Here is a 26,031-nt window from a genome sequence, read left to right as displayed (position 1 = left end):
GTTCTCTCTTCTTCCTCTGCCTTTCCTTGTCCTTCTCATTTGGAAGATCTGCAGAAATGCTGCCTCTTCTCAGCCACCCATCTCTTCACTGCTCTGATTTTTTGGTTCTTGGTTGTTTTTTTGATTCTTTTTTTGTTTGTTTATTTTAGTGTTTTGTTTTGTTTTCCCTTTGTAACTTTTTTGTTTGTCTAGTAACTCCTGGCTGCCAGTTACAGACTTTCTGTTCTCCCTTGGGTAGATGGAAGCTTTCAGAAAAAGTGAGTAGGCATTCCTGCTTCAGCTCCTCTGTCAAGAAGCTCCTGTTTACTCCTGTGTTACTCTGAAAAGGAACCCAGCATTTCTCTCTGGAGAAAAGTCCGGGTTTGAGGAGTGCTGAGAAAAAAAAATGTATCTGCATTTTCAGAGTCCAGCCCATTTTCCATTTGTAACTGGTTTCTTTTCCCTTCTGATAAGAAATAGCTTAAGCTCTCTTCTTCACCGTGAGCTTAGCAAGGGATTGAGTGACATTCAAGGATTATCTGGGCTTTCTGAATGAGGTTGAATTTCACTATTTGTGTTGATCTTTCAAAATAATTAAGGAACTACTTTCTTTACCTCTGTGTTAAGAATGCTGGCAGAATTTAACATGAATTTTCATTTTCTGAGGACTGTGTGCTCCCTTGGAAAAGGGAAGAGATCAAGAGGCAACAGAGCTGAATTGTTAATGGTAAATAGTTTAACATTTGCTTTCTTTTGCAGTACCAGTTCAGGACTTGATATTTCTGAAATTCATTATATTTGACATTTTTTTTAATGACACAATTCTAGGAATATGTGGTCTTAGGAAACTGGTGGCTTTAATTAAAAATATGTACAATTTTTTTCTGGTCTTTATTAGGAATTAATTTACGGTAACATGAATAAAAAGACAAAAATGTGACTAATAAGACCAAAATAATGATTTTAGGGAGGGACTTTTTACAGGGCCATGTAGCAATAGAACAGTGACAGCTTTAAACAGGAAGAGGATAGATTTACATTAGACATTAGGAAGAAATTCTTCACTGTGTGGGTGGTGGGACACTGGAACAGGTTGCCCAGGGAAGTTGTGGCTTCCCTTGAAGTGTCCAAGGACAGATTAGATGGGTCTTTGAGCAGCCTGGTCTAGTGGGAGGTGTCTCTGCCCGTGCAGGGGGGTTGGAACTGGATGATCTTTAAGGTCCCTTCCAACCCAAACCATTTGATGATGATATTAGGAGAAATATTGACCGCTGTCTCTGGGTTGTGGTACTGAAACAGCCTGAACCATTGTACATGAGATTTGCAGCTTCCTTTTATTACCCATTAAAAAGTCAAAACCACATTTTCTGGGTGGCTATGGATCAAGCTTGATTTTACTTGGAGTGAATAAACTAAATACATGACTGGATGTTTTATCAAGTATGCAGAAACTGTACCTATTAGAAAGCAAACTGTCAGAAAAGCAGGGATGCCTTAAGAACTTTTTGTTTTGATAAAGACAAGAAACCAGCTATGAGAATGCTGGCATTACTAAATTGTCCCTGGTGCTTTTGCTATATAGTTATTGGACTTTTAGCTCTTAATTGCCTTTTAACTGAAGAGCTGAATTCATGGAAATTTTCTGCCTCAAAATAGGAAAAGCAAACATGCCCAGCAACCTGCCTGTTCAGTGGCTGATGCTCTGCAAGGACAATTGCATCCCATACTCTGTGTAGTTTTTGGCAGTGATGAACGTAAGAGATCTGGCCATTCCAATAATCTGTTTTATAAAGGATTCGACCAAAGTATCTTAACAATCCTCAGCTCTAGACAACTGTATATTTTAACAGATTTTAACCCTTCCGATGGACAATAAATAGGCCTGTACTACTCAAGTAAAACTACTAAATCCACTCAGGACACAAGGCCTGGTCTGCCTGAGGTTTCCCAGCAGCTACAGCCCCAAGGGCCTCTGTCCTCCTTGTGTCAAGATGCCCAACTCAAAACTATCTTCAAAGAGCAATGCAGGTCATAACCATCACTAAACAGTGCAAAATTTATTTGATTAAATGAAATAAGCATTACAAATGGTTATGTTCATATAAATAACCATAAAGTTGTGTTCATATAAATAAGAACAGGGTAAGCACTGGTTTAAGTGCCGCACAGACCCTGTGTTGGTTTTTGGTGCCACAGTGAATTTTACTCCATGATTTTTAAGAGATCAGATTACATTTGTAAACTAGAAAGAGAGATTTGGATCTGACCTGCTTTTCAGTCTGAAAATCTCGCTGGTTCCCATTTGTGTTGAGCTGCATCTGTTGCCCTGGGCAAATAGCAGACTCAAAATTTCCCCAGTTCTGACCATGAGCTTACCATCTGGGTCAGATTCTGCTCTTAGTGGGCTAGGATAGATAGGATTTATATCAATGACTGATTTTTGGTTGAACTTTTCTAATGTTATCATCTTGGCTCTATATCAGACCAGAAATGTGAAAACAAGCAGGTACAATTTGGGATTCTATTCAGGAAAAAATCTGGAATAGAAGGATTTTCTAGTATAATCTCATTTTACAGACATATTCTAGGTTATAGGCAACAAATCTGACATTTACCCAAAATAGTAACATTACCTGGTTCTTGCAGATACTCATAGTCATACCCCAGCTCTCTTGAGGGTTTAAAAAATTCTCCATTTCTGTAAAGAGGGATAAAGGGGACCATGTAATTTTCTCGATTGTGCCCAATGGGTGCGTTGGCTGCTGGGTAAACTTCTAGCATGGGCCTGTGTCTTCTTAACCATCGCTCAAAAATGCTGTAGAAGAAAAGGCATGTAAATTAAATGTGGAAATTGGCAAAGATTTTCTTCTTGAAAATTAAAAAAAAAATACTCTTTTGGGTTTTTTTTTTTGTGAACCCTGGGGACCATAGCATGCAATGACGTGTTCATGTGCATGTGATGCTTTCCAGATCACTTGGGGTTAGCTACTTCAGTGCTGGGTTCCTATGCAAGCCTACAAAAATCAAAAGTCTGCAGTGCTACAGAGATGCTGAACATATGTTTACATTCTACAAATGCAATTCATTGTCTCTCTGTGACCTGACTGCAGTTTCTCCTCTGGGATTCACACGGTTGTGAAGGATAGAGAGAAAAGGATTAAAGACCTCAGTCCTAACTCCAAGCCCTCGGAAACATTTAGGACTGGTTCTTGTTGCCAGCTGCTCAGTCCTGTTTCCCTTTCTCTATTTTCTTACCAAGGGTTTTCATGTGTGCCTTTAAGTATGGCTACACCAGTGTTGGTTTAACATCAACAAGGGGGTGGAAACATTTGAGGAAGAAAAGTAATCTATATGAGTCTAGAAACTTGATTAGCAGGTCAGCTATAAGGAAGGAGTCTTTCTCTAACTGTAGCTTCTTCTTAGTGTCTGCATAGTTGTCTTACATAGTCTCACTTCTCTCTCCCAGCTGCTGTTGCACAGCTTTTTTAACTCTTTCTTAAATATGTTATCACAGAAGTTTTACCACTGCCATTGATGACCTTGGCCAGTGGTGGGTCTGTCTTGGAGACGTCTGGCATTGGCTCTGTCTGACATGGGGGCAGACTCTGGCATCTTCTCACACAAGCAGCCCCCTCACTACCACAACCTTGACATGGAAACCCAACACAAGCTGTCACCCATACCTCTGATCTCAGCTGCTCCTTTCAATTTTTCTCTGCCAAATATTCTCCCATTATGTGTCTGTCAGTGCAGGGCTTTATGTCTATTTAACTGGGAAGCAGAAAGCTTAAAGGCTGCAGTATGGAGTTTGTACTGACATTTTTAAGTCTACTACTGGATGTCTTTGGGAAGCAAAATTAACAACTTTCCAAGACATTATCAGTTCTCCTCCCTTTGGGTCAGCTTTTTCTGCTCATTTCTTTATTTTGTTTAAATCCTCACATCCTTTCCCTGAACCCCTGCTGACCCTATGGTGTTAGCCAACCTGGATGGTTGGAATAAGGGAGTCGGCAAGATACTGCAAGGGAATCAGATACAGGTATCTTGTATGTGAAGAAAGGCAACCCCGTATTTGATCAGAAGGTATTGGTAGGAGGGGATTATCAGCATCAAGCTCAGGAAGGCATCACTGAATTCATTTATCAGTTACAAGACTTGGAAACAGTCTAAAGAGACCTGTAGATTGTACTTTAATTGAGATCTTGGCTAAACAGTTGCTGCTCCTTGGCACTGGCTGCTGGCTGGAGGACACAGACTTTTCCCCCTTTTATAATTATGAACCAGCTGTTCAGGAACTCACGCTATCTCAGAAACAGAGACCCAAACACAATTGCTCAGCAGTACCAGGATCTCTACAGAGCATCAGAGGATTCTGCTGGTATATTTTTACCTCCTGTCTTTGGGCAGAAATATTGAGAAAGTTTCTGCTTACCATTCCAAATTTAAACTCTCTCACACTCATCAAAGCAATGGTAAGGCCAAAGCCTCCATTCTTTTTTTAGCACCAAAGGATTAATAGATGACAACATCACCATGTTCATACTTGTTGTCAACCCTTAACAATGAAGGTATTAAACTTGATTAAAATCTTCATTTGTGGCTCTCCAGTTAATTTCATCAGCCCTGTCTAGAAAAACTCTTGTCAGAATAATAATATTCAGCTGAAGCTTTCAGATGGATGAATTTAAACAATGATATCAAAGCTTCAGCTGCAGTTATCAGAAGAAAGTTTGAACAGAAAATGTAATCAGATAACATCTTTGGAGAACAGCATAGATAAATTCAGTAATGATTAAAAAAGGCATCAAATATAAAGGAAACCAAGGCATTATTTTAGCTTGAGTGGAGTAGGGATGTATGTATCTTGAGCATGGCACCCTGACTATCAGAGCCTTGTTTTCCCAGCAGTTGTAGATGGGAGCTGAGACAGCTTTTCTCTGCAGAATGGGGTTGTTAGAGGTACCGAGATACTTTGGTTATGGAACATGATAGTATCTTAGGGAGAAGGCAGAGATAGGACTTGGATCAGGTTTTCAAAGTCTGGTGATGATCCATATCCTAACTTCTGAATGCTCAGTACTTCTTGGGACCTGATTTTCAGAGAATGCTGAGCAATCACATTCTGAAAATCTGGATGGCTGATAAGCACAAGGTTCAGAGCTAGAGATCATCATTTGCCTGAGATAGATTTGTGTGACAAGCCCTGAAATGCAGCATCCTCTCTGGATTACCTAAATGTTGTCATTTCATAAGCAATTTCAAGAAGAATCCTCAGGCCTGTAATCTTTCAAGCAGAATGCAAATCCAAAGCATTTCCATGGAAATGAACATATGTATTTTTACATTCCTTCATTTGCAGTGTGGTTCCCAGGTTAGATATCACTGTTTTCTTAGCAGTAGCAGGAGCATTGAGTTGTCTGCCCTTGCAGCTGATCTTTAGATTTAGTCACAATTATATGCCTCTAATTACTGATGTGATGAGCTGTGCTGATGCACAAGATTTGTGGCACAATTTGTTGTGTTGTTTATGAACAGTTCTCTCCTTTAGCCAGCATAGAATCATATAATCTTTACTGAAATTTGTTTCATCTAACATATCTGTATGTGACTGTAGAAATCCTAGAAACATCTGATGAGGTTTTAAAAGTAACACTTTTCATTACTCCCTTTAGAATAGCTGGCCCTGTGCATTTATCTTGGCTCTTTTTTTTTTTTTTTTTTTTTTACCCTCTGAAAGATCAGGATCATATTCTGCTTGCTAATAAAGCAATTGGCTGAAGGTGCATTTTTTCTTTACACTTAAAGTCTTGTTCCCAGCTTGCTCAGTAAGATGGGCTCACAACACTAATTTTTTCTTGGCAAGATAATGCAAGATGCTCTGTATTTTCATGAGGATCTTCATGTTTTTCTTCTTTTGTTTTAGAAAATTGAGAGATTGGATGTAACAGTAGTATTTTTTACATGTTAATCTGTTTGTAATTCTACTTGTGAAAGGAGAGCACTATCATTTCCTTTCCTGACCCATATTTTTAAAGACAATTTAGGAAAGAAGGAAGCTTTCCCCTTGCCTTTCAAGAAAGGTTTTCCAGATGAGTGGAGAGAGAAACCTCCCAGTTGCATTCAGTTGGGAAGAAAATCCATGCAGAGGATACAACTTAAGCTTGTTGGGCACCAAAAATGATTTCATATCAGAGTTACATTTTATGACTCCCCAGGTGGGGCTGTTAACTCCATTCACTTTTTAAGGAAAACTGAAATCCTGAAGTAGCTTATGGCTTTTGGTATCAGCCAGGTACTGACTTCATCACAGTGCTGCTATCTTTGGGGACTTGTCTTAACTGAAAAGTTTTGGGCCAAAAAAAGTATATCTGGATAAAATAATCATACTATCTTTTGTTTCAGAATACCTGGGACACTGAATTACATGTTGTAGGATACTTTTTTTTCCCTCAAATAAGGTGCTTTCTCACTCCTTAGCTACATTAAAGGCAGAAAGTATCAAATGTGCTCTCCTTCATACTGCACTATTCTTTCTGTAGGCAAAGAGAACAGCTATGATGAATTGTCTGACAATTCTTTTGTGTGCCTATAGAAGCAGTTTATTTATCCAATAACGGGCTTGTGGTTCTGAGAGAGAGATAAATCAGTACTTCCATCATCAGATGTTGATCCACTTACTGTTGATGGAAGTTTTTCTTTTCTTCCCTTAAAAGTAGCCATGTTGTAAGCTTTTTCCTTTTCGTACTTTGGAAATATGTACTTGTTTTCTGTGCTTTGCTCAGTAGCTGCAAACTTGGAAGAGCTTAGGGCTGCAGAGTTAAAACTGCAAGCAGAGAGACAAAATGATGATGATATTAGCAGGTCCTGTTGTGAAGTTACAAAACTCCTGGTAGGAAAAAAAAAACGGAACTGCAGCAGAACAGCAGACCTGAACTCCCTGAAATCGTTAATTATCTTGGCAAACCACAGATATTATGTTCATACGAACCTCTGCATCTTCCTCTGGCCCTGAGAGCCTAATAAGGCAGGACTGTGAATTAAATGACATCTGAAGGGCCATTTTATTCCACTCTTCCTCTGTTTCTGGATGTAATGAGACTAAAGGTAACAAAATGACAATATAAAAATCAGACTGGTGTTCTGTTGTATCCAATCTCCATATTCCTTCTGTGCAATAAAAGTTCTAGACAGGAGTTCAGTGAAAGAGAAATCTGCCTGACTCCTACAGCAGTTTGATTTTACTTTCTTCCTCAGCATGTAGACAAAGAGGGCAAGCAGATAATTAGTTATTTGTATAGGTAGGAGTGACCTTTTCCAGACATGGAGACTTTTTTAGCATTGCAATCCCAGCTATACTGATGTTGTTTGGGAGATGTTGGCAGTGCTGAAGAGACCAGATGGGATGTGAGTGTGATGGGGAATACAAGGAGGGATAAATTAAAGCAGAGAAGACCTAATCATAAGTCATCAGGAATTTTATTGAGGGAATGGAAATGGGGAGAACCCCATCTGGGATCTAGAAGGAGATAAATAATAAATCACGTTATCCTGTGAGATGGATTCTCAAAAAGTCATAAGGGCAAATATTTTTTTGCATATTAAAGAAATTTTAGAAAAGTTAGTGACCTTAGAGAAAATAGGAACAGAGCAAAAATTACTTGCCTAAGTTCACACTAGACATGCTGGTGTGGAGTGGGACCTCACCTATGGCACCACTTTGTGCCTGCCAGACTATGATACCTCTTGGGGACACGTTATACTCTTGCAAAGCCTGTAGTCTCAATTTTATTAAGATGTTTGTAGTTTGGGATTTTTTTGCTATGTATCCATATACAGATCTCAAAATATTAGTGAGCTTAATGCTTGTGTGTACCAACACAGATAGGCCTAAAGAGCTGGTATGTGGTAAAAAGTAATAAAAACTCCCACCTGTTATGTTGATGCTTTGGTAGTTTAAATTATCATTCTGAGGAAATACACTTTCCTTTTGCAAAGAGTTTTTAGTGTGTTAAGGTGCTTTTACAGAGAAAATTAAAGCCATCTGTAAAAGACATGGATATATCACTTCAATTTAATTGCATATAAATAGACCTGAATATTTTCCTTGTTCTGCTCCATACATAGCAGATTATACAAAGTGAAATGAAATGAGCCTAGTGGAAAATTAATTTGAAAAAAAAACCTAAACCACCTTGGTTTAAAGAATAGGGAGGGAAAATATGATTGATTCGAGGATGATTAAAAAAAGGCCACCAGTATGTAGTTCTGAATTCATTTTATTCTATGAATAATATATGCAATGGGATTCTAGCTAATGAAAGGATGAGTCAAGAAATAAATGTGTTTATGTTGCCAGTGGGAAATATCAAGCACAGCATAAAAGCAGTGCTGTATTTAGGCTGGATAACTTCATACTGTTCTGGATTGTGTTGCGTGCTTTGAAAGAATATGCTGCTCATGGAAAAGAAAACTTAAAACCTGGAAAAGTAGAGTGAAACAGTGAAAGTAGGCATTTTCTTTATAATTTTGAAAAGAGTCTCTTCTAAGGGCCATTTCCCAACAGTGTGTCTCCACAGTTGTGAGCAGAGCTACACTGGACCAATTGCAGTGTTAGAAGGAGAAACCAGACCTTAGATATCTGTTATTAAAGATTTCCTTGCATGGAACTACTACAGAGACACTGCCACAGAGTGTAAACCTGACTGGCCCTTCAGGAAGGTTTTGTCAAAGTTTAATCCTGTGTGTTTCACCTTGGAATTAAGGGCAGCTGGAGAGAGGGAAAGGGGGAAGAATAAGGTTCAGTTCCTCTATATGAATTCCTCTGCCATGCAACCAGGAAAGTGTGTGACACTGCAGGTGTTCCCAGTGGAAGGACTACAGTCCTCTCCTGGTGAAGTGATGTGGTTAATGTAGGGCTGTACCACTACAGTAACTCAGTCCTGATTTCCTGCTTCCTACCTTCTCCTCTCTTTCCTTGTAAGCTTTTGCACAACCATGCCACAATCAGGATTAAAGAATTTATTTGTTTTAGAACCAAACATTTAATTTGTTTTTATTTGTTCTGGAATATCTGAGGTGAAATAAAGTCATGGACCTTCCTCATTATGCTTTTTTGTGATGATCAATACCAGCACAAAGGAGCATCAGAGATGAGCACATCCAGGTAGTGAGTAGGACTGTTTCTTCTTCTTAATCTGTGTGCCGTGTTAAGCTGATTTAAGGCAGCAGTGAAACTGTGCCCTTTGTTTCTAGTAGCTTGATAATCCGTGCCTCAGCTTAGCCTGCACACAGACAGTACTAAATGGTTCAGCTGCTAGATGGCCACTTTGAAAGCCACTAATAATTTTATCACATTCAAATATGAAGCCTTGTCACAAATTGTGTTGGATGTCACACAGGGAATTTCATTCCTCATATACAGTTGTGAGACTAAGGCTAGATCGGGCTGACTGTGGCAGAAAGAAGGCAGATGATGTTACTATAAGCTCATTTATACAATTTGTTTCAGTATCATGAGATCTGACATTCTGTAAAAGAAATCTGGCAAGCAACATGTATTTGCATTTGGAAAGAAAGGGAAAAGGAAACAAAATGAGGAAAGCTGAAATGCCAGCCCAAGGACTATGATTTCACAGTAGTCATCACTTTAAAAGTTGGCACTACTCAGCTGGTGTTACAAAGTCACCTCAGGTAATTCCCATCCCAAGCATTTAGGAGAAACATCGCTGCTTTGGTCCTAGAAGAGCTGCTGATGCTGAGGTTGTAAAGTCAAGGCACTGCACTGTTTGCCAACGTATGCAGTTATATTGCAGTGTTGTTTTTTGTTTCTTTTTGTTTGAAGTTGGCTGAAGACACTACAGGGACTCTTAGGCAGGTTATAAGCTAATTACACCAGTCATAATGAAAGTGTCTGATTAAAAACTAAGATGCTGCCCTCAATTATTGTGAAAAAACCCATCCAAGGCCTCTGAGGTTGTGTCTTTGCTGCTGTTGAATCACTGCTGAGGACTGTCCTGGGTTACAGAGCTCACTCTGTGTCAAGTCGCAGCTGCTGGGAAACATCCAAATTGCCAGCATCACTTCCAAGCTGCAGCAAGGGGCAAGAATCCTTGGGCATAAGGTCTCTTCCACAGAGCTTTTCAGGACCATTCTCAACTTACTTCTGTGCCACTCCCTTGGCCAGGAGAGGCCTGTTTGTGGATGTGTGCATGTCTGTGTCTGCCTGTGGGTGAGACAAGCGGGAGACCAGGGGCTCCAGGGGCAGTTAATGGGTAGATTGAGTGTCTAAAGCCAGTTACTGGGGAAGCCAGACTGTGTCTATCTATCCATCTATCTGTCTGTCTGTATATTTTCCCATAACAGGCCTTTATCCTGGTCAGCCTAAAAGGACAAGAGTCTGAGGTTGTTGGTGCTGTTGGAATTTGTGTAGGTGCTGTATTTTTTGTGTTATCCATGCAGCTGGTCAACTACATATGCAGATATGCCTATGCATACATATAAATATTGTGTGAGTGTGCCTTTTAGGAATACATGCTCAGCTTCACCACTGCTTGGACCTGAGAATGTGGAGCTGTGGTAACCATTCCTTTATTGGGCTACCAGATTTGGCAATCCCTAACACTTTAAACACAGGCTTGCACTAAAAAGACAAAAAAGGATACTTTGGCCCAGTGGAGCTGTTCCCTCACATAATGTTTTGCTTCTGATTTTATTTCTTGGAACATATGGGTGTAGATGTATTATAAGTCTCTGAAATATGAATATTCGCTTTCAGGAAAGGTCTGGCCTACTTAGTTGTTTCCCTTTTCTTCACATTCTGAACAAAAAAGTTGTTTTTGTCAACCACAGCGGACTAGACCACCTGTGACGTGGAAGGGCAACACGCAGATGACATGAAGCCCATTACTTATCCATCCAGATTGATATTAGCTGCTAGCTGCCTCCTGAAGGACCATTCTCTGGATCAGGCATAATAATGTGCACCATGCTAACACCTTCCCACCCTTTACAAAATACCACCAGAGCTGGGAAGCCATGTGGTGCCTGAGGATCTTGGCAGCACTTTGCTTCACCATCCCACTGCAAGCATCTGTACTTCCTTCCATCTCCTTTGTTCTGATTTGTGGCACAGCTCAATCTGGGTGCTCAGAAAGTGTCAAATAAAGGAAACAAGAGGAAAGGAGACAGTAAAATCATGGTTTCACAGAACCAGTCCCACCTAAGAGACAACTAAAGCCACTTTCTTTGCTCATGTCCTACTTTGTTGAAAGCTTCAAGGTCACTGCAGCTGCTGAGGTTATGAGATATTTTTAATATTCCCACTACTGAAGTGATTTAGAGCAGTTTTCCCCCTTATCTTTAGAATGCCCCCAACACCTCTTTAGGACTAGGTGAAGAGAAAGGGATCTTCAGCTTTTGTATCTGAAATTGTTTGTCTTTATGTCAACAACGTAAGTATCTGTAACCACTTGGAGAGAAAGCAGTTGGATCTCTCAGTGCTGCTTAGCATGCTCAGGTGGGTGCAGAGGGCTACACAGCTTCCAGTAATTGCTCCAGTAATCATTTAGTACTCTAAGTGTTTCTCTTTCTTAATAAAAAGGTGGCAGCTTCTCCAATGTCTTTTGTGAGAAAAAGCTGCTCAGGCCTCCAAGTCCTGAAGATGAATCAGAAGTAACAGTCTTGAGCAGACTGTTATGGGTGATGTAGGACCAAATGCCACTCCTCTCTCAGACAGAGCTGCTGAAGTCCTGGATTTCTGTTCTACCTTTGCTGTGCCAATTTCCATTAGTTGCACTGTGAAATGCCTACCTCTTCCCAAGAAATCCATACAGCTGATTGACTCTTCGACTCCATTGTGTATAAATCTAGGGCACAGCTGATGTACCACAAAGCCTAACCTGCTGGCTAGCCCTATAACCTACTTTACCAGTCAATGAACCCCAGAGAAATACTCTTGTTTTCTGTTTTCTGTGAAAATTGGGTAGGATGAACCCACAAGTGTGGAGTCCAGCTTATGTCTGATCAATTGAGGATGCATTACAACATAAAGAACTTAGTTCCTGCTGGAGAAGGAGATGATGCATAAGCTGAGCACAACACATCATTCACAACACTAAAGGCAGGAGCCAAGTGCTGAAATTGTGTAGGAATCTGTGCAGAGGAATGTGAGTATTCTCTGGATGTAGGATTAAGTAGTGCCTCACCATAACCCAGTTATTGACAAAACAAGCTAACTACCGCAGAAGCTTATTCTGCACTTTGGCTGGAAAGGAATTATGAGTTTAGGTGAGGCTTAGGATGGGCTGAGATTCTGTGACATATCTGAACTCTACCAGTTGTCTTAGTCAAGCCAGCCTCTGTTTTACACCGTTGACATTCAGCAATGACTCTTCTAGGTGCAGGAGACAAATACTTTTTCCTCAAAATAGCTTTGATCATGTGTGTTGTTCCACTCTTTACTGTCAAACCAGGGTGATTTTCATCTGGAAATATTTGTTTCTCATTCAGATTTAGGTCTTCAATGCTGCAAAACCCAAGGTGTACATGAGAGATGATGGAGTATCCTCTGTGCTTTGTAAATGAAGAAATACAAATGCAACCAGATGTTGTGTGGACAAAAAAAGTAAACATTTGCTGGTGTGTATATCCTGTGTTAACTTCCTTGGTTCTTCTTTGCCACTGTTTGCAGCTAAGAGAAAAACATCACTTGAAGTACAAATGTCAGCTGCTTCCAAGTTTAATAACTAGTTTCTCCTGAAGAGAAAGATAACAAGTAGATGAAAATGGACTGCTGTGGAGGTAGCTGGACTAACTGTGTAACCCACTCTTATGCTCTTTAACTCAATTATTTTGAGACTGAGAGATTGTTGTTATTGAGGTTCACAAGGGCATGTAATATATAAATCACATCTACAGTAGCAAAGTGATAATTTCTTTTGATGAATAGAAGGTAGCTACATGTGGGGGAGAAAAGTACCATGTTTTTCCTGTGATTTTTTACGATTTGAACAATAACAGCAGCTATTATTGCAGAAGTTCTGCGGGAAGGAAATTCAACACTATGCTACTTGTCTGCAACAGAGCTTGTCTTGATCGCTGTGTCACAGAGCTTTCTCCTCCTCCAGCTTTAAGAGAATAGGTGAAGACTAACTGTGCTGCTCTTGCCAAGCTTCAGGGCAAAATAACCTTTCTTTTTAAAAACCACTAATCACTTGCATAATATGTAGTGTACAAAGTGATCCATTCTCTAACTGCGTTGGCTGAACTAAAATCTTGCAGTAAGAGTGATATGAAACATGCACTTTAAATGGAACTATTTGAAGTGAACCTCCTATATTATTGATTTTTAAGAGCAGAATGGGTCATTACAGACAGCTAGCCTGAGTAATGACATGGCAGGCGAGATTGCCAAATACTGTATTTCATATATAATCCAGAATATGTCTGTTTAATCTTCCTCTTGCCATTCCCCTAAAGCAAGATGGATCAACAGCACTATCGGCTTTGTATAAATTTAGTCAATAAAAAGAACACTTCTTTCCAGAGCCTGTTCCTTATCCTTAGTTCTCTGTCTATGATTCTGTATGGTCTATCTGTGGATTGCCAGAGGACTTATTTAAGAGTGTGGGTTACTTTAGATGCAGGTGAAACATCAAGTGTATTTTATAGACTCACCTCATCTTTTCAATGGGCAAAGCAGGAACATCTGGGAGGAGGGTTGCTCTAAACCTATACTTCTTTGCTTTTGCTTCTGGCCACTACTCTTAGCCATGAAACAGGTTAGATGGACCTGTGGTGCAGCCTTCCAAGGCTATTCCTGTGTTGCTTTGTGTGCTTTGCAATTTCAGCAGCAGGAACTGCCCAGACTCATTGAAATAGGTGTTTGAGTCCAGCTCCAGTGTCTTGGTGCAGGATTTGCCTTTCAGCCCCAGACACAAGGATATCAAGGACGAGATACTGGGGAGCTGTGTTTCTCAGCAACACCCCAACCTTCCCACTTATACTCTGTTTTCCATGGATATATTTATGTGGTATTTTCCAGTAGATGTTAACTCGTTCAACCCACATACTGAGCCCACTTGGAATGAGTCAGCTCCATCAAACAAGCTGAATAGCTCTGTTTAACATGCTGCTGAGCCTGAGAGGTTAAAAGGGAAATGTTGGCAGCTCCAGTTCAGTGGCAACTGAGGGCTTGTAACAGAGGGTGTGTCCTCCAGCACATTCATAGACAACCTCATGGGGAGGCAAAATTAATACAAATCTTTCCCTGCTTTCATTTCTAAAAATTTCCATGCTTGAGTTTCCCACCCCTTCAGTACTCATCTGCTCTATATCTCATACTTGTCGTAGGAGTTTGTCTGTGCCAACAGAGCTTGTGACCGAAGTCACTCCCGGCCCACCCTCACATGAAGCTCAGTTTTCTTCCTCTGATATGTCTCCTGGTAAAACAGAACTGGTTTCTGTGACATGGTGGTTTCCAGCACAGCAGTTGCTGTTAATGAGGGGATGTTGCTGCTGTGCAGGGACTGTCTAATACATGCAAGATAGGGAAAAGAGGCCTGACAGGTAGCTGCCACACAGGATACATTGCAAAAATGTAATTAATTCCCCTGAGGGCTTCAGAAGTGGGGAGAAAAATGCCCCAGCCTCAGTCTTATTACATACATGAGTAATGGGTCATACACCTGAAGCATTACAAGTGTTGTGGGTGTTTGGATTACAGTAATTTCTGAACTTGAGTTTAAAAGAACCTTCTGTACAGAGAAGAAAAGAAGCATTTTTAGTGGACTCATTCAGTCAAAAGACAAAAAATAGAGCCTCAGCAGAATTATTTGCAACTGAGCTGTTCACTAGTCAGTGACTCTTTGGCTGCAGTCTCTACTGATTATGAGGCTCAAAAGGAGGTTTCTGCACTTTATCTTGAGAAGAATAGAGCTTAGCCAATGCTGAAGGTGTGTTTCCTTGCAGGAAAAGAGCTGCCAGGCGTGGTGACAGGTAACAGGTAGTTAAGGTACGAGCAGATCACCAGCATGGATGCTGACACCCTCATTCACCCAAGTGTCAGGACACATGGGAGCTCTCTGGGACAGGAGGGCAAAGTGATCTCCTACACAGTGCTCCTCGCTACTCATAGCTCTACAGATAAAATGGTTCAAGAGGGCTTCTTTGAATATTGTGATACTCCTCCACGATGTTCATATTTAAGTATCTCTCCGACTGTTCTTGGCTTCCTGCTGCTTTCCCTGTCTGCTTCTGAAGTGATTTTTTTCCCTCTTTACCCAACTTGCATGCATTCAGTCCCACAGAAACCACACAGCCCCCAACAACACAGTCCGTCCCATCTCTGCCACACCATTAACATAGTTATTTATTTACTTATTTATTTACCTTTTTAAAATTATTATTAATATTTATTTATTTTCTGTGCTGTAGCACTTCATAATCCAGATGTTTAATTATAAAAAGGCAACCTAAAGTTTATGAGTATGTATCCTGAGTACAAAATGACTGCAACACCTTCCAGCTTCCACAAGATTTCAGTCAGCTGCCAGATATCAAAAGATACACTACCAAAGGCTTTTAGGAACTAATGCAATATTTGGGAGCATTAGGGGTTGTACTGCTACACACCATATCTCAGCTCTGTTCTGGAAGTGGTGCAAACACTCCTAGATGAGAATCAAATCCATGGGTCTTTGCTCTTAAAAGCTGTGCTTGCTTATCCCTGGGCATAGCAGTAGCCCAGTGGTGTTCATGGTTTCACTGAGTGAAGGAATTTTAACCATGCTTCACCCTCATGCCAGGGACAATTATGGAGATGACTTCACCTCATCCTCTGCATTTTTGTAGGCACTTGGGAGGATACCGGTAAGATCCTGAGCTAACATGATGCAGAATCACTTTGGGTTTAAGGTTGCTGTGGAGGAGGTATATTGCTAATGACAGCTTCTTGACCTGCTTTTGTCTAACAGGTTTCCTGTGGCTCCAAGCTATAGTTCATTCAGCTCCAGAAAAATATGAATTTTAGTCTTGTCATCATTTTTTGCAAAGATGCCTCAGAAAGAATAAGTCTTGCTGGACCCACATCAAGAGAGAAAATTAGTCATACTCTTAGTGTTTATGCGGTGACTTCTCCATTTTTGCACCACTCTATTATTAGCTGATATATCATTGTATCACAATCTCCATCTCAGCTGTCCTTAAGTCACTTGTTTCAACGTCTCTAAGTTTCCATATGCCAAATGGGGATAATACTTCCATGGCCTTATGCTCTATCTGTGTTGTTTCCCACTGGAGAGAATTCAGGGTGAGGAATGAATCTTATTCCATGTATTAAACAAGTCTGGAAACCTAGTGCTGCCTTACAAGAATTTCTAATGATTCTTTTTGAATGCTTTCACTCCAAATGTTCCAAATTCTTGAAGCAAATAGTTTTTAACTGCTAAAAAAAGTTCTTGTTTCCTGTCAACATTTCAAAACAAGAGAACAACTTGGCTTTTCTTGTGCCATTTTTTTTGGTTTAAAAAACCTGAGATGACATTTAAGAAAAAAAGAAAATGTTCAGTTTCAAAAACAAAGCAAAAGTAAGAAGCTTTTATTTTGACATCGCCTGGGAGTGAAAATCAAATTTCTTCTTGTTAAAGTATTTTCCAAAAAAATCACTTTTGTCATAGTATTAACTTTTGTGTTTTTTTAAAAAAAATAAATATTTTTTTGAGTGGAAGAAAGGACTGGCATGAAGGTGAGCATGTTGAGTCAACAGGGACTGAAACTGTCCATAAAGCTGGCTTAGGGAATGGGACATTGCTGGTATGCAAACCAGGATGTGTAGGTTTTGGGTTCTAATATATTTTTCTAACATATTCCTCCATACATGCTCTTCAGTTTAACACTTTACTCATCAGGACTGTGATAAATAATGTTTTATTGTTAGAACCTCAGATAAGCTTTTCCTAAAGCTCAAGCTCCAGCCTGCCTCTGAGCCAGAAGGGGTTATTTTAGCATCCTGCAGAGGAGTCTATGGCAGCTGATGTTGTAGAACAGCATGGAGATGTTTGCCTTGATCAGGCAGAATTAGTCCCATATTCATTGGGCTCTGAAGCTGAGGAGTAGGAGAATTTCTTCTGCGCCCACTTGGAAATGTGCATGTATGTAAGAGGCTGTGAATGGGAGTGTTTCCATTCCCTCTGTGACCTTATGTTTAACTTGGATCACTTTTAACAGAGTGCATGTGTGCACAGACAAATTCACACACACCCTTCTACCCCAAAAGGTTTTGTCTCTTTGGTGTAAGTATTTAGTCCTGAAGCAAAAAGGTCAGAATAGGCATGTTCAGCTGTCTGTTCTCATTGCCATTTCATGTGATTGTAAATGAAGCAATTGCTATCATCTGCTGTTGCTCATGCTGCTTTAATACCTGAGAGCCAGAGTCAGAGGCTACGAACATGCCATGCTACACAGCCCAGTTCAATTAGACAGTCCCTCAATGACAGGGCTTATAATACACACAGAGGACAAAGGACAAGGGGTTGATACAAAGTGATAGGAGCAGGACTAGGCAACCATGCAGCGGAACTGCAACAGTCCACCCACTAAGCAAAGGTTTCAGCTTCCTAATGTCTGAGTTTTTCTGCAAGTGTCATGTTGAAAGGATGAAGAGTGACTGAACCTGTGGGTGTGTAGTGTGAACAATACCCAGCCAGGAGAAGCATGGAGGCACTTGTCAGAATGCCAAGCAAGGTACCATAGAGATTGATATAATAAACTTCTTGGAGGGGTGAGTGAGTTCCTTAACAAGGAATAAGGGATTATTTGGGGATGAGTGGTGAAAGGTCTTGAAAACAGAGACCAGCAGTTCATCCCAGGTGTCAGAGAACAAAAGAATGATAGAAGGGTGTGAACAGAGAAGACCACCTGGGCAGAGAGTTGGGTTCATGCAGTGATGGTTGCAGCAGTGATGGCTGGAGCTGTGCAGTTACTTATGAAAGCTGGCAAAAAGGTGCTGTATTTGTGGCACTACCACAAGTGATAATCTGGGTCTAGTTTTACAAATAGTACGAGATGACTAGAGATGGAAGAGACTGATAAACCTACACCCTGTTGTGTTTCTCTACAAAATCAGTTCTACACTTCTTATTGTAAGTTCAGGGCCTTTGAAAGTCAACCGTATTATTGTAATAAACCCTGACCATTATTGCAGAACTTTGAAAAAGTAAGAAGTGGGGCCCTATTGCATTGGTTGCTGTACAGATATAGAGTGGTATGGTGACCTTTAATGATGACTTATTTTTCCCATTGCTATTTATTTTTTTCTCACAGTTTGAGAGGGAAATTTTTGGGGTGGAATGTGGGTATAGAGAGACAGAAGCAATAAGAAGAAAAATGGGAGAAATAAAGGACAGAAGTGCAGGGAGAACAGATGAAGATCCTATGTGTCTATAGGGATGGAGGGTCTGAAAAAGTCAGCACAGAGGAAAGAGTTATTTTTCAGAGTAAAGCAAACACCCGAGTGAGCTCAAGTGGGACTGTGGGCCCTTGCTTTCACTGCTTCTGCAGCTGCTCCTTCCAGCTTGAGTGGGTTGACTCCTCCTTTGTTACTCCCTTGTGCTGACTGTAGAGCATATCTGAATAGCAAAGAGATTTGCAATTAAGATAAATGCTTCAGAGAGCTAAAAAAGCTCTCATTTTTGCTGAATGTATATTTTTTTACATATTTTTTATTTTTTTCAAAGCCCACTCAATTAACAATTATTAATGTTCTGGGTGGTCACCTACTTTTACCAAGCACTGAGGTTTGATCCCTAGGTCTTCTAGTTAGCAAATAAGAAGGCAAGAAGCCTAATTTATCATTGCTAATGAAACTGTTGCCTGGGTACCTTCATACTTCTGCACTGCTGAAAGGGAATGACCTAAAAATAAAGGGAAGGGTTTGGAAGCAAACGCTTTGCTTTTCACTTGAAATATCTCAACTACACCTCTGCTCCATCCAACCTTCCTTCATTTAGTGTATCAGGCCCAGGTAGCAAAGGCTGGGGGGTAGCAGATGGGAGGCTGCCTGTTGCTCAATTTGGAAAGCAGCTCCTAACATTTGGCTCACACCTGTCAGCAGACTCCATATACACTTGTTTATCCTCCTCTGTACCATATGTTTCTATGTAAAATCACTTCCAGTGATCTATTGCCTTACTTTTATCACTCCTAATATGGTTGTAACTGAGCATTTCACAGTCGTTAATGCCTTTCCTTGACGGCATCCCTGTTGTGTAGGCATCTCATATCACCCACTTTACAGATGGGTTAGCCGAAGAGCAGATCAGCAGCTCTTCAAAAGTCTTCAGGCACCCCTTGTTGAAGTCAATGGGTAGCAAACAATTCTCCAGGAGAAGTGAGTCTGGGAAAGTGAACTATGCAGTTTTACTCTAGGAATTTGCAGTGGAGTGAGGAATCCCTTTTCTGGGTTCTACATGAATGCACAAAGTTCTGGACCACTCTTGATTTCTTGACGCAGAGCTGTTCCCTTACTTTGCAAGACCTAGAAGACCTGTGATTGCAGATGATGATCCTGCTCTAGCAGAGGGGTTGGACTCGATCATCTCCAGAGGTCCCTTCCAACTCCTAAAATTCTATGATTTTTTACACTCTTTGCCAGTAAATCCCCATCTTATAACTCTCCATGTTGTCATCAAGGCCTGGAAGAGGTGCTGTCCTCAGCAGGAGGTTTAATTTAAAAGTTAGTTAAAAGCCCATTGGCCCAATATAGTGATAACAATCAGCTGAAAAGTGTTCTGTCGAAATAAGAAAAGTTAAAAGCTTTTGCAGCTGTGGAGACTTTTTCCTGTTCTATTCTTTGCATTCTTGCTTACCTCTCAGAAAGAACTTCTTAACAGTCCTTCAGATTTACAGTCTATGTAGGAGAGGGTTTTTTAAAATGTACTTACCTATCAGTCACTTACTTATTAATTATAACTAAAAACATAATTAATCTGTCATAGATAAGGCTGCTAATTAACTCTAATTATGCTAATGTATTCCTGTCACTTATAAAAAAGGCAGCATTCCTATCAGTTTTTACATCCATGTGTACTTAGCCTGTATACACACACTAGATGCAGGGCCCTGGTGATGTTCTTTCTACCAAAGATGGGATGAAGTTGCATTATGGATGTCTGTGTCAACCCCCAGTGCCTGTGTAGTGATTTATTTCCTCAACACTAATGATGTTATCTAAAATGGATATTTCTAAAAATCTAAATAAATGAGTATTCCTAAAATGGTTAACAACTACAGTTATGAAAAGTATTTCCAGGAGCTCATAATAACTATGGCTGAAATTCCTGTGGGGGGTGTCAGCATCAAGACCAAGGTGCTCCTGAAGCCCCTCAATGAGCAGGAGCTAAGAGATGTGTAAGTCTTAGACAAATGCGAATGTCGAAGGAAAAGAGTTGTTTTGATACTGCAAAGCATAATGTGTTATTTTTCTCTGAATATTCAATTGATCAATTTTTTACTAGCCTATAGGTTGGAAAGTTAGTTTTGAGGTGTCAAACTTGAAATTTGTACCCGTACCTGAAACCCTTGTGCATCCATCCTGTCAAGCAGTCAATGGGTGGGACATGCTACATTGTAGTTAAGTTACACTGTTTAACTTTTTAAGTGTTCTGAAGAGCTTTTCACAGGGAAGAATTTAAAATCTGACTCTTCCAGAAGGCTAATTATATTGGTATTAGGAGCAGAAGACATGTAGGTTGTCTTTTAAAGGAATGATTCCACTGATACCTGGGTGACCTGCTTAGACGTGATGCCCTATTTCTAGATAGGTAAAGTATGAAGAATACAGCCATTGGGCCCATTAAATATGTGAACTACAAAGAAAAAGCCCAACTTCAAATTTGTCTTTCACACCAACTAGCTTTTTGGTTAAATATGATAAAGTTTTGTGTAAGGGTTTTTGTGTGAACACCTGAAATTGAAGAACTTCACTGCAAAATGATGTCAGACAGATGTAACCTGCATTCCTTCTGTGCTGCATGTCTCAGCGACCCAAAGAAAGAAACCATGTTGATTTTCCTCTGGATAAATGTCTTGCTGAATGTAGACAGAATCTCAGTCAGTAGGTTTCTGAGCATACAAGTTTATGAGAGTCCCAAAAGTCTGTAGAAGGTAATCAATCTTTTTTTCTAAGCATTTTATTAGCCAAGTGATGGTCAATGTGTGGTGGGAAAGTAGAGGAAGATTAATAAGAAAATGTAAACTGCTCCAGAACAAGTTTTGTTCATATAGCTTTTAAGGTCCTTTGCTTAGCTAACTTTCTTTTTTATAGCTCTTTAGTCATCATAATTTGGTGTAATGCAGGCCACAGTAAATTGTTTGTAGCCATTTGCATGTATTATAGTGACACAGAAATTTTCGAGGTCACTGCTAAATCTTGGAATGCCATTTCACTCTTCTTGCAAAGCTGTGTTCCCCTACCCTTTCTTATTAATAAACATGATACCATTCTGTTTGCTTTCCTTTCATTCTGCACAGCTGTACTCTTCTCTTTCATCAAGAGATAGTCACCATTTCTTTGTCACACTGAAATACGGATTTTTTCTTTGTTATTTATGAATACCATGCTTGGATTTTCCTTACGGAATAGCAGTTAAAACAGCACTGACGTTTAGAATGTAAAGGAATTTCTCCAACTGATTATAACTGTGTTAAAATGAGTCACACACTTTTGGTCCAAACTTCCTGACATACACATCCATGTATATTAATCACTACGACATCATTGGAGAACTATTTTTACCTTGGTGATAAAAGCTGAATTCATTTGTCAACTTTTCAAATTATGTTTAATCCAGTGAACATTAAGACAGGTTAGGAGAGACACTTGCTCTTAAATACTAGCAGAACTCATGCACATGTCTGGAAAAGCTGTGCAAGGAAAGACGTGAAATATTTGCAGTTTTGGAACGTAGATGAAAAACACACTATAACAACAGGAAATAAACTAGGTTTATTAAGTAGAGTTAAACTCACCTGTCAACAAATGCATGGTGTAGTACAAAGACAGGATCGTTTGCAGAGCCTTGTACTTGGGACATGGAGCCATTCATGTAGATGTGAAGTGCATTATGCAAACTACTCTGAGATACGTTTGCGATTGCAGTCCGTGGATCAGCAAAGCCTGTAATTTTGAGGGGAAATCAAATGCTGATATGACAATGCATATAATTATTTTTCCAGTAAGACTGAAGATCAAAGTACCTACTTTCACTTCACTTATGTTCAGCTTTTTAGACAACGGTTTAAGAAAACACGTGAAGGAGTGCTAGTATAATTCAAAGGCATTGCAAAAATGAAATTAGAATAAGCTAAATTAAAACTCCTGCCATGTAGCCAATGCAGCATGTCAGCAAATGTACTGCTTAATTGCCTTTATATTTTTAAATTTTTTTGTCTGTAGTGTCTGGCTGTTAAAAGGCAATTTAATCCCTGCAGATATTTGTGCATGTATATATATTCATGTTGAGGAAGTTTATTTATTTTCATTTTTGATCCCTATACCTACAGGTTCCTAAGATAAAACTGGCACCTAGGAACCAATATACCAGAATAACCATCCATCTTTCTGATGGTAATAATACTATGACAAAGATTCTGAGAAATTCAAGGGAAGTTAGAGTAAGTAACATAATCAGGATGGTGGGATGAGGTAGAGCTGGCTTGTGATGAAAATTGTAGGACTTCAAGGTGGAGGGAGTCTGGATTTAGGAGAGAAGGGAGAATATGTTAACACAGATAACTGTGGGTTTTAAGTACATCAGATGTGGACCAGGATTATTGAAGACACTGCCTGATGACATAAACAGCAATTGGCAGGAGTTCTGAAAGGGAAAATCTTGCCCACTTGACTTTGCCTGATGGTGAATGCTATGCTATCTAGCTGTCAATCAGGGGAAACAGCAGAATAAAATATTACTTATTAAGAATGCTGTACATTGACAGTGTGGCCAGGACTCAAAGGAACCAATGACAACAATTTTGCTGATGGCCACAATGCATGATCCCTGGAGGTGTTCAAGGCCAGGTTGGATGCAACTTTGTGCTGCCTGGTCTAGTGTGATGTGTCCCTGCTCATAGCAGGGGGGTTGGAACCTGATGAATTTTGAGGTCACTTCCAACCTTAACCATTCTATGATTTTATGATTCTATGATCATTGGGCTCAGTTGATGTAGCAATACTAGAAAATTTCTGAATATGATGAAAATGATCTGTGTGTCATTCTGAAGCAAATCTTCTTGTACTCACCTGCATTGTAAGTATGTTTAAGGGAAGATAAATATTACAGAGTCTAGGCAGAAGACTAGATGTTCAGCTATTCAGGATGACATACCATGAGATGGGGTAGAGCAAATTAAAAAGAATATATGAACACATGGGAATTTTTTCAGAGCACAGTAAACTTTGCTAAGGTGGCTGCCATAAAATCACCTCTACAGTAAATGGGAGGCTACAGATGTAAAAATACAGTGAGCTGAATTAAGAGCTCCCTGCCTCTGGATAGGGGAACTCCACTTTCCCCACCTGTCTTGCCCCATGCTGTGCCTTCATCTCCCTTGTTACCTGCGCCTCACAAGTCCTTCTGTGAACTGATTTAGCCCCCTAACCTGGCAGTAAACTACCCTGAAGTGTGGGATGTCAGGTTTTTTCCAGGCTACTGAGATACGATATCTCATGTTAAGGGTGTGATAAGAACCAGTGTTGGTACCCAAAAAGGAGGAAGAGCAACTGACTGTGGGATGGAGAAGATTGCCTAGAGAACAAGGACTGTCTCTGGTGAAACTGACCTGTTCAATCATCTGGTCAGTTTAGGAAGCTGTAGCATTCAGACGTCCTTTTAAACCCTTGCTTAATTCCAGTGCATTAGAAATAGCCATTAGGACAGGCACCACATAAGTGAATATAAGTTTCACCAGGGATTTCAGTAAGAAGAAAATCACATTTTTAAGAGATCATAAACCCAATTCTGATCCCACTCATAACACTCTAAATCAGCACCAGTGATTCAGGGGATTTCAAGTAGCTTCACTGGAGCCAGGCCAAATTAAATCAGATGGGGATTTAGCCTGAAGTTTTTTATAGGAGGAGCTAATCATGCTACTCAAAATCAAGGCTGCCTGACAGTTTTTAGGATTATATACAGGTGGTTCTCATTGAAAATGCAATTGGGTCAGGTTTATGTCAGCAGAGGGTATGCAGAGCTCAGACAGTATTAATAGTATTCATGCTTCAGGAAAGGAAAAACCATTCCAAGAATTTTATGTCCTCTGATCATCTTAATGGACTGCTTACAGTCTGTGGGACAACTGTGGCATCCCCAACATCACTGAACTACTCATAACAAAATTGCAGGTGTGTTTTTTTAACTGAAAAGTTCTCCTTACCAAATACATTTCAGTTTTGTATGAATTTCTAGGCCGGTGGTGAGGAGAGACAGGTATTTAAAGGTCAAATTCTGCTTTGTATGTTGCATGTTGAGTGGGATTGAGGGGATTGAGTGAACCCTCTGCCGATGCTCAGATGACACCAAGTTGGGTGTCAGTGTTGATCTGCTTGAAGGTAGGAAGGCTCTACAGAGGGATCTGGACAGGCTGGTCTGATTGACCAAGGCCAGTTGTATGAGGTTCAACAAGGCCAAGTGCAGGGTCTGCACTTGGGTCACACAAACCCTGTGCAATGATACAGGCTTGGGGAAGACTGTCTGGAAAACTGCCTGGCAGGAAAGGACCTTGAGGTGTTGGTCGACAGCTGCTGAATATGAGCCAGCAGTGTGCCCAGGTGGCCAAGAAGACCAACAACATCCTGGCCTGTATCAGAACTGGTGTGAACAGCAGGACTAGGGCAGTGATTGTGCCCCTGTACTCAACACTGGTGAGGCCACACCTCAAAAACTGTATTTAGTTTTGGGGCCCTCACTACATGAAGGTCATTGAGGTGGTGGAGAAAGTCCAGAGATGGGCAACAAAGCTGGTGAAAGTTCTGGAGAACAAGTCTTATAAGGAGCATCTGAGGGAACTGGGGTTGTTCAGTCTGGAGAAAAGGAGGTTGAGGGGACACCTTATTGCCCTCTACAACTACCTGAAAGGAGGCTGTAGCGAGGTGGGTGTCAGTCTCTTCTCCCAAGTAACAAGTGTAGGATGAGAGGAAATGGCCTCAAGTTGCACCAGGGGAGATTTAAATTGTATATTAGGAAAAAAATTGTTGACCAGAAGGGTTGTCAGGCCCTAGAACAGGCTGCCCAGAGTCACCATCCCTGAAGGTAATTTAAAGCCATGTAGCTGGGTTTCTTTGGGATATGGTTTAGTGGTGCACTTGGCAGTGTTAGGTTTATGTCTGGACTTGATGATCTTAAAGATTTTTTCTAACCTATATAACTCTATGATTCTATCTCTGAGTCCAACTTGCTGAAATACTTTGTCCCACTCTCCCCAGAGATTATTTTTTTCTTAATAATGATTTGACATTTTAGAGAAGTTCAAGTCATATGAATGCATCTACTTTAAAATAGGAAGGATTATATAGATAGAAGATTTTTAAGGCCAGATCCTTGTTAGTCTTTGAAGTTAGTGATGTTCTTGTGGTTTACATTTGTGGAGTTTTTCACCCATTGTCAAACTCACAGGAAATTTTTCAGGGTTAAATATTAGATATTTTGTCAAGCAGTGTTATTGCTGTAATATCTGTAGAGTGAGGTAGCTGTAAGATCTGCAGAATTTGGCCTAGAAGGTTGTTGCAAATTAAAATTTGTGATTATCTAATTTAGACCATGTCACCATCTTTTTTTTTTTTTTTCTTAAAATTACTCTTGTAGAGCTTCTCTCTAGTGTGGGCTCAAGAGTCTTTCTAGTTCTCTAAAAATGACCCTCTGTAGCTTGACACCACTTTTCAAAGTGCAGCCTAAGATTACCCAGAGACTGAGATTTGAGCTGGAAGAGGAATGTTTGCCGTAGGCTAAAACTTTTTTAATTAGAAGTTTTCTGATGAAAAACTTCATTTTAAGAAAG

At 40.1% G+C, this 26,031-nt stretch overlaps 1 protein-coding gene across 2 annotated transcripts in view; it reads right to left on the bottom strand.

Moving 5' to 3' along the window:
* TYR (tyrosinase) overlaps positions 1 to 26,031 on the bottom strand; it is a 48,588-nt gene that overhangs the window by 6,241 nt on the left and 16,316 nt on the right. For both annotated transcript variants that reach the window (XM_051620803.1, XM_051620811.1), the window contains exons 3-4: positions 22,003 to 22,150; positions 2,613 to 2,794 (exon numbers count right to left, since the gene is read on the bottom strand). In XM_051620803.1, coding sequence (XP_051476763.1) covers positions 2,613 to 2,794; positions 22,003 to 22,150 — 330 coding nt within the window. The remainder of the gene's footprint in view (positions 1 to 2,612; positions 2,795 to 22,002; positions 22,151 to 26,031) is intronic.

The sequence above is a fragment of the Apus apus genome, chromosome 1 (assembly GCF_020740795.1).
Source record: "Apus apus isolate bApuApu2 chromosome 1, bApuApu2.pri.cur, whole genome shotgun sequence".
Classification (NCBI taxonomy): domain Eukaryota; kingdom Metazoa; phylum Chordata; class Aves; order Apodiformes; family Apodidae; genus Apus; species Apus apus.
The sequence above is the reverse complement of the archived record's forward strand: the minus strand, read 5'-3'. Positions and strand labels throughout refer to the sequence as shown.